This window comes from Panicum virgatum, chromosome 8K, assembly GCF_016808335.1.
Source record: "Panicum virgatum strain AP13 chromosome 8K, P.virgatum_v5, whole genome shotgun sequence".
Lineage (NCBI taxonomy): Eukaryota > Viridiplantae > Streptophyta > Magnoliopsida > Poales > Poaceae > Panicum > Panicum virgatum.
The window spans coordinates 53159575-53171606 of NC_053143.1; the positions used below are offsets into that span (position 1 = coordinate 53159575).

Genomic DNA, 12032 nt, shown 5'->3' on the forward strand with positions numbered 1-12032 from the left:
GGTAAAAAACCACCCTCTCTTGGCCGTCATGCTTCTGGACCAGCACCGAAGCAATGGAAGTGTCACCAACGGATAGGTACACATAGAACGGCCTATCTTGCTGAGGAGGAACCAATACTGGAGGCTTTGACAAATATTCTTTGATTTCATCGAAAGCTTGCTGCTGTTCCGCCCCCCAGCAAAACTCATCATCGGATTTGATCTTTACTAAACCCATAAACGGCTCAATGCGTCCAGACAGATTAGAAATAAATCGCCTGACAAAGTTAATTTTACCGATGAGTTTCTGTAACTCCTTCTTTGTAGTAGGTGGCTTCATCATCTTCACGGCTTCTTGACTTTTTAGGCCGATCTCGATTCCCCTTTCATGCACTAGGAATCCCAGAAATTGACCGGCCGATACACCGAAGGCACACTTCTTTGGGTTCATTTTGAGCCCGAACCTTCGAGTCCGCTCCATAACTTGACGCAGATCTTCTAAATGCCCCGCAGCTGACTTGGACTTGACCACAACGTCATCAATATAAATCTCTACCAGCTTGCCGATGAGATCATGGAAAATGTAATTCATAGCACGTTGGTACGTTGCACCGGCATTTTTCAGTCCGAAGGTCATAACCAAGTACTCATACAAGCCAACTGCACCTGGTACTCTGAACGCAGTCTTGTTCACGTCCTCTGGGGCCATGAAGATCTGGTTGTAACCGGCGTTGCCATCCATAAAACTCATCATTTTGTGGCCAGCAGCGGCGTTGATCAACGTCTCTGCAACAGGCATTGGGTATTCATCCTTCGGAGTTGCTCTGTTGAGATCTCTAAAATCGACGCAGACACGCCATCGGCCATCTTTCTTTTGTACCGGCACCACACTGAAGATCCATTCTGCATACCGGCACGGCCTGATGAACCCAGCATCCAGCATCTTCTCCACCTCTTTCTTAACTTCTTCTAGGACTTCGGCCTTCATCTGACGTGTCCGTTGCTGAAACGGCCGAAACCCTTTCTTGAGCGGGAGCCGATGCTCGACTATGCTTCTATCCAATCCAGGCATCTCCGTGTAGTCCCATGCAAAGCAATCCCGGTATTCTTTTAGGAGTGTGATCATCTCCTCTCGCAAAGCCGGATCCAACTTACTGCTGATAAATGTCGGCCGTGGCTTATCCCTAGGACCGATGTCAACCTCTTCCAAATCATCAGCTGATGTGAATCCATATCCGAGTTTGCCGTCATCTAAAAAATCGGCCGCGAATGCGAGCGAGTCTTCACTATCCACAATGTCAGCAGCAAACATAGGGAGATGACAAGAAAAATTATTTGGCCAACCGCACGGGCTGGCCGCTTCTATACTTCTATTATTTCTCAGAACCCAATAGTCAATAGATAGCCAACTGCTATAGGAGGCCTTCATGCGTACATGATGTAACAATTCCAACCAAAAACAGAATTTTTCTATTTTTCGGGGCCGGTCGCCGGGATCGGCCTCTCTATTTTCCTTACACCCCGTAGCTAGCCAGGGTGCATCTATTCTGTGAGACCAGTGGATAAGACCAGCCTCAGTCCATTTTTTGACGCCTCAATCCGATCATAGTCTTCCAGGGCGATCCCGGAAATCGGCTCTTGTCCTTCCGTATCCCAGGCGTTCATATCTGCGACCGAGACCTCGCTGGAATCATCTGCAGGGACCACCTCTACTTCATCACCATCCCATTGGACGAGGTACTGGTGCATTGTGGAAGGGATACAACAGTTGGCATGAATCCAGTCTCTTCCAAGCAGCACCGTGTACGTGCTCTTGCTGTTAACGATGAAGAACGATGTCGGTACAGTCTTGCAGCCCACTGTCAGTTCCACATTAAGAACACCCATCGCCTCTGATGGCTGTCCATTAAAGTCGTTGAGCATCACATTGGTCTTGATCAAATCGGCAGAAGAACGACCCAATCGGCGCAGCACAGAATATGGCATCAGGTTAACTGCAGCACCAGTGTCGACCAACATCCTGTTCACATGTTTGCCGTCAATGAAGCCCTTGAGATATAACCCCTTCAAGTGTTTGTAGCTCTTCTCCTTGGGTTCTCGAAAATAATTGGTCGTGGGCCGAGATCCAGCTGCGCGACGGGCAATTCCTCCGGTTGGGGTGCTCGAAACTCCGACGGGAGCACGAACACCATGTTCACGTCAGCCGATGGCTTTTCATCGGCCTTTGTCTGCTTGGGGCGCCATTCCATCCTCGGGGGGTGCCTCTCTTCCCTTTGCGGTCACCTAACTTGCTCCGCGAGATCCGGACGCGCTTTCCTCAGCACGTCAAGATACTTTGCTTCTGCGTCTTTGAGGTTGCGCAAGCGCTGTACTCTGCGCTTCTGCGACCGATTGAGCCCATCAGGACACCACCGTGGGCGATGGTACCTGTCTTCTTCCTCTAGCTCTGAATCACCTCCGGATGGGCGCCCCACATGGTCGTCCTGACATGTTCTGGGCCCCAAACACCGGAACACCGATGTCTTGTCCTGTTGGTGCCCTCGAGGCCTGCACTCCAAGCAATCATCTATAGTAGGCAATCGGCTCATGCCAGAATTCCAACAGTACCTGAAGAATGGGCAATGCTAGTGGTCGCGTATAGCCTGGCGCCTGCCCAATGTCCTTCCTGAGCGGTGCTCGTACTCGTCTTCCTCCGATTTGTATCGGTGGCGTAGCTGGTACTGGTACTGGTATTTCTCCAGAAGCCGATTAGAAGCTGGAAGATGATTGCGGTTGTGACGTACTTGCTCTTCAGTCACATGCTGCTATTCCAACTCGTGTTCATTTTGCGGCCGTTTGCCAGAAGCGGCCTCTCTCCTCTGCTTGTCATGGCGGCGCATAGGTCCCACCATGTTGATGTGGAATGCCAAGTCCTGGCCCTTGGACCTGAAGTCTGACAGTTCCACCACGTTAGCTTGTGGGAAGGGCTTCGTGTCCACCTTCATAGTGTGTTGAGCTAGGATTAATCGGCCTTGCTCGATAGCCGATTGGATCTGGTGACGCAGCTGCTTGCATTCACCAGTGGCATGAGTAAACGAGTGGTGCCACTTGCAGTATAGCCTTCCCTGCAACTCTTGTGCCGTCGGCAGCTTGTGATTTTCTGGGAGCTTCAGCTGTTTTTCTTTGAGGAGCAGGTCGAATATCTGCTCTGTTTTGGTTACGTCGAAATCGAAGCCCTTCACAAGCCCCTGCTGCTTGATCCACTTGCATGGGACAGGATTTGCACCCCGAGTCCACTCTGCCACGGCCACTTCTTGTTCTTCACCCGAGTCGTCAGATTCTTCAGCTTGTGCCATGTTTACATGGCGCCTGAACTTGTCCTGGTACAGTTCAGGATGATAATGCTCGTATGCGGTAAGCTTTTGCACAAGGTGCGCCAGAGACGTAAGCTCCAACTGAAAAGCCGCATCCTTGATCGGCTTGGCAAGTCCCAGGACAGCCAGATCGACTGCCTCTTTCTCTGTGATGCGTGACGAGTAGCATCGGTTCTTGACCTCCCTGAAGCGCTGTATGTACTCTGACACGGTCTCTCATCGCTTCTGCCTGACTTGGGCGAGGTCGGCAATTCCGGCTTCTGCAGCTTCCGAGTGGTACTGGGTATGGAATTGATCTTCAAGCTGCCTCCAAGTCCGAATCGAATCCGGAGCTAGCGACGCGTACCATCCAAAGGCTGGACCTGTAAGGGATTGGCCGAAGAACCGGACCCTCAATGGATCCGACACTGAGATCATCCCAAGCTGCGATAAGTATCGGCTCACATGCTCAATGGAGCTGGCTCCCTCTGATCCGTTGAACTTGGTGAACTCAGGAAGCCGATACTTGAGTGGTAGTGGGATCAAGTCATAGTCGCTTGGATACGGCTTGGAATAGTCGATCGCTTTCCTCTTGGGCAGGATGCCGAACTAGTCTCTGAGTATTGCACTGACCTGCTCCACACTAAGAACTCCTAAGGCCGATGGCTCAGCACTCGGCCTAGTAGCATACTTTGCCAGCCACGCTTGTTTTTCTGCGTCTGTTCCAGGAGCTCCTAGGTTCACCATCTGCACCGAGCGTGCTGGACTGACGCTGTCAGGGATGTAGGCGCATGTGTAGCCGTGCGGAATCTCCTTAGGTGGCTCGGTGAGGAACTGGCCTTCTCCAGGATCACCGCCGATCTTGTGGACGACGTAGATCGGCGAGCTGTGTGGCCTGGGAGCTGCAAATGAGAATGGTAGTTGCGGCCTAGAATGCAGTGCAGCTTCCTCTGCGTGACTCCCCAGGATTGGCCCCGATGGAGAGTACTGGTTCTTGATTATCTCCTGGATGACGCGATGCGCCATGCGCTCGAGTTCATTCATCAAGCTCTGAGAGTGCCGATGAAGCGCATGGGCCACCATGTAGTTCATCTCCTGACGCAGGGCTCTGGTGCGTTCTTCAGATGGTACAGACAGATCTACATTGTCCAGAGCACCTTCTGGTGAGAACCCCTTCCACTTGATGCCATGGTTGCGAGTCCTCTCAAAAGAGCCGATGAGATCGGCTTCCAGCAGAGCTTTGATCTCATCGTACTTCTTCTTGTGTTCAGGAGGAAGCTCATCATATGTGACGGGCTTGGGAGCGGGTTCTTGATCTTGAGCTCCGGTCATCATTGCGGTGGATGTTGTTGCCGAGGGTCCCACCGGGCGTGCCAGAATGTGTTGTCGACCAAAACCCACTGGCGAGCAACGACGGGCAACACGAAGAGCCGGGAGGTTGCTAGGGCACTAGAGGCACTGCTCCCTCGTCGACGGCCCGCAATTTCCATCACGCGCCCGGAGGATGTGTGAAAACCGGGCGTGCCACCTGACCTATACCCGATCAGGAGGGTGCAGACGTGCTCCGAACAGTTTCCTGCATACAAAGACATGTGTAAACGTAAGTCCGAGCCATGGTCGGCTCCCCGGGACGACTCTTGCATCGGCTTTGAAGAGCCGATCGAGTCCCGGTGTCAGACGGGATCTGATTGTATCCGGATATAATAAATAGAGCAAATCACTATAAAACTGCTTCAATCAAATCTAATTGATCTTAATCCACGATGGTAACATCTTCACTGCTAGATCGGAACATCCTACACGTGACTAGGCCTAGCGAACGTAACAAACAACTGAACCACAACCTAAAACAGAGGCCTAAGAACTAGCAAGAGCCGATTCCCGGAACAATCCCTATCAAGGCTAAGATAAAGCATCTACTACGCCACCAGATCATCCAATCCGTTTACAAGGCCTAACCTAGCAGATATTATGCCAACTCTTAAGATAAGAGCAAATCATAATAGATCAGATCTACTAAATATGAAAGAAGCAGGGTGTTGTCCCTGTGCGACTAATTTTATGCGATAAGAACTAGCAAGAGATTGAAACGTGACTGCACAGAGACAACATGATATTCGCAGATGATAAGCAATGAAGCACAAAAGATCTACTAAAAGCCATGCTACGAACATAATGATAACTAGTACTACTCGCCATCAAAAACGCTTCAGTACGAGTAATACCAAGGTAAAAGCAAGAACAATACTGCCCTGATCGCAAGAAGCGATCAGGGCAGCATGGCACTTACTTGGATGAAACCCTAGGATTAGGGGTGGCGATGCGCCGAGAGTTGTTGTTTGCGAGTCGTGATGACGCTCTTTTATGAATAACGAAGGATACATATTTATAGTCCGGAGACTTGGGAAACAATCTAAACTAATCTTGTCCCGATTGGACTCTATCTCTAATCTCAAACTAAATCTAAGAATACACGGCCAATGTGGCCCAGACGCTCACGCAGGAGCCGATTTACAAGCCTTCCTCATCTTTTGCTTTAAGCCCATCTTGATTTCGGCCCATAAATTAACCCTGTTAATTTATGGCGATAACAGCAGGGCAACAGCCCTTGGGTCCTCGACACTGGAGCGACATCTCATATGACCTCCAATGACGGTATACTTCTATCCCGTCTTTCCCATTCGCCGTCCTTCATCACAGTCGGCAATGGAAATTCCATACCAATTGCTTGTCGTGGCACTTCCAGTATTCCTATAGCTGATTATCTCTTTCATCTCAATAATGTTCTTTTCGCTCCGCATCTTGTTCGTAACCTGTTATCTGTTCGACAGCTTACTCGCGATAATAACTGTTCCATTGAGTTTGACGCCTTTGGCTTCTCTATTAAGGATCTGAAGACCAAGACTGTGATTCTTCGCTGCAATAGTGGCGGGGATCTCTACACCATTCCACCCACCCACGCCAGCTCCTCCGCAGCCACCTGTCACGTCGCCTCTGCTTCGTCCTCGCTGTGGCACTCACGTCTTGGTCATCCTGCACCAGTCGCCATTAGTGAACTTAATAAAATTTCAGCTATTTCATGTAATAATGCAGCACGTGGTCTTTGTCATGCTTGCCAGCTCGGCAAACACACGTGTCTGCCCTTTACTAGTTCATCATCTAGCACTTCTGCCCCCCTTTGAACTCGTTCATTGCGATGTCTGGACATCACCGGTGCTTAGCATCTCAGGTTTTAAGTACTATCTTGTGATGGTTGATGATTTTACACATTACTGTTGGTAATGCAAGTTTGTAGGGAGCTGCCTGAGTTCGAGACTCTGCCACTTCTAATTAAATTGGAGCGTATCAAAATCAATTGGTTACACACAGTTTGTCGCTATGCACCATACATTCACTTGTGTCTATAGTCTATTTTTTCCACATATTATACTAAACTGAGTGTAAATTGCTTATTTAAGGCCCTAAACGAATTCAAATTTAAAAGTGGTCAACTACAAAGTTTCATAACTTTTTGAGATCTACAACTTTTATTTTGGCTATTTTTCCATCCAATGCTGTGTATAAAATTTGAAATTTGCTTTACCGTGTGCCAGATCTAGAGCACATTGCAAAACCTGGTCATTTGCCGGTGCCAGATCTAGAGCACACGGCAAACATCTTTTTTTAAAAAAATTCTACATGGTGTACCAAATTAATTAGTTAAATATAGCAAATAAATATAAAAATGTACCAAATTTTAATATAGAGTGCCACATGTTGTATGTGAAGAGCATAAAAGGTTTCGAGGTGAGAAGAGAAATTTTTTTTATTACTTTGCCGCGTGCAAAAAAAGCATACGACAAATTTATTACTTTGCCGTGTGAAAAAAAGCACATGTGCCCAATATCTGCCGTGCGTTTTTTTGGATGACACACGGCAAAAGTGTTGTTTGCCGCGTGTCTGGAAAGTTGCCCACGGCAAACTTTGGGCACATGGAAAATACGGTCTTTCCTGCCGTGACACATGAACTTTTTATTTATGTGTAGGGATTCCAATTTTGTTTTCTAGAAAGCTTCAATATCCAACGAAGTTAGGTAAATTTGAAAATAAAAATCAATTCGGCCAAGCCTGTATGAAGTTTTTCAAAATTCAAAGATAATTTTATTGAATAATTAGTTTCCATCATTCTTGGCGCATAGTCATGCAACTATAGTGGTAGGTTCATTCCACAAAATAGCAATAATAGAAGTATTAGCGCAATTAGAGATGAAACACGCTATAAAAAAAGATAAATTCTAAAAATTCTTATAAAAATCAGAAACATTCGACCATCTACTCAACCAACTATAATCATCATCAATAGTATAACCATCAGGATCTATAATCTTGTCTACATATTTACCCAGCTCTGCCATTATAAAATAAATATAAACTAATCTTCTAAGAACTAAGGGCCTGTGTGGAAGAATTCTACTCCATGTGTTTTTTTATTACAAAAGATAATTTCAAATCTTTCCTACTAATTCTTGTGTATTTCCCAGCCTCTGGGGCTACCCCCGAATTCCTCGGCCAGGTGGGGATGTAAATTTTGCAGCCACCCAAACTTTGGTGAAATCAACTCGCAGTCCATGGACGACAATTTTGCAAAAGGATTCCCAGACTTTGTGAATGCTAATTTTACAAAACCTAAACTTTCGACACGCACTCTATTGACGGTAATTTTATGAATAACCCCCACTACTACAATAACTATTTTCCGAGGCGGTCAAAAACAATTAACCGAACCGCCTCGGACCAAGGCTCGCGGTAAATAGATGATTTACCGAGGCAGTTTTTACTGTCCGCCTCGGTTAATCAAAAAACATTTAAAAAAAGAAAAAGCCCGCCAGTCTGCCGAGCCCATCACGGGTCCGCCAAGCCCATGACGCCGCCGGTCGGTTCCGGTGGCGCCCGCGCCGCTGCAACTCGCGTCGAGCCGCCGTGCTGGCACTAGGTCCACCGGGATGTGGACTCGCAGCGCCCGCCGCCGCGACACTGCTGCCCGTCCTCGGCCGCGCCACAGTCCTGCTACGCCTGTGCCCTCCGCCGTGCCTCCACCACCACGCGCCGGAGGGAGGGAGGCAGGGAGGCAGAGGGCGCCGCCGGGAAGGTTGGGGAAGGGGCCACCGGGAGGGAGGTTGCCACCGCCGCACCATCGCCGGATGCGCCAGGTGCGCTGTCGGATCTGCTCCCCGCGCCCCGGATTGATCCCGGCGCCGCTGGATCCACACTCCCGCCGCCGAATCAGGGGCGTCGCGGAGGGAGGGGGCGCGGCTGGCATCGGGGGTCGGAGGTGGGGTGGCGTCAGTGGCCAGAGCCTGGAGGTGATGAGGCGTGGGAGAGAGAGAGAGAGAGGCCGCCGGGCCGTGGGAGAGAGAGGGGGGAGAAGAGGGGTGCGTGAGATGAAAACCTAGGTGCAGTATATATATCTGGAGCCATCTATCAGGCCGAGTTGGGCTTTTCTTGGCTTGGCCCTTTTAACCGAGGCGGACTTCTTATAAATAACCGCCTCCAAAATGCCATTTTTGGAGGCGGACCTCTTATAATTCCCGCCTTCAAAAATAGATTTTGCAAGGCGGTTTTTTATAACCGCCTCAGTTAATAAAAAATGACCGCCTAGATTAATTGCAGGCATTAACCGAGGCCATTTTTAAAAGTCGTAGTTAATATTTTTTTGTAGTAGTGCCCCTTGACTTTGGCGAAACCAATAACATCAAATTCATAGAAAACCACAAGACTTTTGCTAAACCAACCCCCTTAATGTGTATCACACTGCATAGACATATTTCAACGGTCCACACCTCACACACATACATTCAACAATCCAAATCAAATTTGACCGACCCGCAACAAAACTTTATAAGCATGGATATATACGTCTGCAGTGGCGGAGCTAGCAAATATTCCAGGGGGCAGCAAAATCCATTCCACCGCCACGCGTCGCTCCTATCCGGTGTTGTTGGCGCCGAGGCTCGTGATTCCGCTCGTCAGCAGCAAAGGCAAGCCGATTGCCATGGCCGCGACGGCGACGGCTCAGACGAGCGGCGGTGGTCCTACCTCAGTGCCTTCTTAATAGATGAAGTCATGAAGGGGTCTCAAAAAAATTTTGCAGTGTTGGAGGTGCCCTGCTAGCCCACCCTGGCCCTGTCGTTGTCCGTCCATGACGTCCATGACGGGCCTCTGGGGAGCGCCAGCGGCACAACATTTTTCTAGTAGCACTCTAAATTTTCATATAAGTTACCCACATGTGTCATTAATTATGATAAATAATATAAATGAAACCCTTAAATTTGCCCAAAATGTATGCTAATATATTTTTCTAAATTGCCAGCTTCTACCACTATTAATATATAAAAAAGTAACTCAAATTAAAAATATGTGCTCTGCGTCACCATACCACGTAAGCCAAGTGTGTGTGTGTGTGTGTGTGTGTGTGTGTGTGTGTGTGTGTGTGTGTGTGTGTGTGGTTTAGGAATCATAAAAACAATTTCCTTTATGAATGAGGTATCGACCACTAAAAAACATTTTAAATTACATCAATACTCTATGATAATAAATTATGTGAGCTGTTATTTTAGATAAATTTATACATTTTGACAAAAAAACATACCTACAATAATGATAGTTTCATCTATTTTTAATAAAAAATAGAATACCACACACATAACTTTTTGATAAGAAAATTCAACATATTGAGTGTGATGGTGTAGGCAGACATGACTATTATGCCATTATAGTAATTAAGAATGCAGTCCAAAAGTTAAAATCCATATTTCTAAAAACCGGATAGAGATTACAGAGTATCTATATTTTGTCCTAGAAAATGAATAGTGAGGGAGCAAAAAGAAAAGCAATTCTAATTAGTTGTAAGTACTAAAGTTATTCGCAAAAAAAAAGTACTAAAGTTATCCAAGAAATTTTAATTTTAATACTTAAAAAATTCTAGCCCATATACGGGTGCATGAGTTAATGGACTAGTAATGCTACCTGTAAACCTTCACTAAAAGAAACCGCAATCATCATTTGTCTACTCAAACTTTGGCAGGAAGGAGCATGTATCCTTTGAGACAATGCCTTTATCTCTCTTTTTTCGAAGATAAGCCTTTATTCGGAGGATGACATGCTTGGAATTGAGCCCCTCGAGCTACGTTTTCATTTTGAGCTTAACAAGCAGATAACAGCCCTGGTTAGGCTAACCAACGAGACAAAGCACGATTACTTAGCCTTTAACATCCAAACGTCAAGCTTGCTGCTGTACACACAGCCAGACAAAGGCATTGTGTCACCAGGATCCATGCGCAGTGTCAAGATAACACTGCGAGCACAGGAGAATGCACCGCAACGTCCGGATGAGATCATCGTACAGAGCACAAAAGTGAAGGAAGGTCTCGCGATCGAGGATATCACTGAACACATGTTTCAAGAAGAGGCCGGAATTGTTGATGAGGTGAATTTGGCAGTTGTATATGAGCCTGATAAACCCAACAGAAATCCCAAGAGTCGAGAAGACACCAAGGTGAGCCCCTTTTTTTGATGAACCACAATGACCAATTTGACTGTTGTACATGCGTTGTCTTCTGTTTTTTTTTATTTACAAATGTGTGTATGCATGCGTTGCCAGAAAAGGAAACAGATGGTCGAATTTGCTTCCAGCGAGGAAAAACCTGGCGTCAGCGCAACTTGGCAAGCAAACGCAGTCCCCATGGTGAGCTTCTATATAGTGAGATAAGCCAACTTTTGCATCACTGCTTAAATGAGTTTATTTAATCTAATTAAGTACTTCATTATTCTGTCTGCAAGGACATTAATAATTCTATGAGCTACAAAGATGCGCGAGGACAACGTACTGAGCAAGAGCAGCAACCAGAGCGCCCTAGTTTACATGCAGCACCAAACATCATTTCGCGCGATCCAAGGACCAAGATGGGCAACAGAGCTGTGGATCTTGCAACCGGGGCCATGGGCAGCCTGCTTCATAAGCTTGACGAGCTCCAAAAGGAAGAGTACAATCTAGAGATAAGCGTGAAGGCAGACATAGAGTCTTTCTCTGAAGAGCTGATGGAGATGCAGCTAGCCCTCTGCAAGGTGTCAGAGGTGCAGCGGGACAACCGCGATGACCAGATCAAGTGCTGGGCCGACAGTGTCAGGGAGATGTCGTATGACATTGAGGATGTTGTTGATGGCTTCCTGGTACACAGCGAGCCTGCCTCAAACACGGGATTCTTCATGGGGCTCATGCACAAGATGTTCAACCTCTTCAAGAGGGATAAGACTCACAATCCGATTGGCCACGCCATCAGAGACATCAAGAAACAAGTTCAGGTTGCAGCCGATAGGCGTAAAAGGTTCAAGGTCGACGAAGGCGTGGCTAATGTGGCTGTTGCAATTACCATTGACCCTCGCATTTCGGCTATATACAAAGTGAGGGACCGAAACTAGCGACCAGAGGGGGGGTGAATGGGAGCCGATTAAAATTTCTCTCGAAATCGATCCGTCGGCCTATATCCCGAAAATCACCACAATCCCTCGAACCTAGGGTGAGAGAGTAGCTATGGACGAGTTATCTCTAAGCAAAAACCCCTAGGAAGAGAAACGGAAGCGATGCGGAAAATCTTCTCAAACAGCAGCTCTGCTGAGTCAGACCGGTCTGACCGCTAGCACAGACCGGTCGGGCTGGAATTTTGAATATCCAGACCGGTCAGA

The 12032-nt window shown here is 47.5% G+C and overlaps 1 protein-coding gene across 1 annotated transcript; it reads left to right on the top strand.

The window, feature by feature from the left end:
* The first annotated feature begins 10444 nt into the window (after positions 1 to 10444).
* On the top strand, positions 10445 to 11768 carry LOC120645961. The gene is made up of 3 exons (XM_039922660.1): positions 10445 to 10845; positions 10951 to 11034; positions 11130 to 11768. Exons 1-3 carry the CDS (start codon positions 10450 to 10452, stop codon positions 11766 to 11768), a joined length of 1119 nt encoding a protein of 372 aa, XP_039778594.1. The 5' UTR covers positions 10445 to 10449.
* Positions 11769 to 12032: the final 264 nt, after the last annotated feature.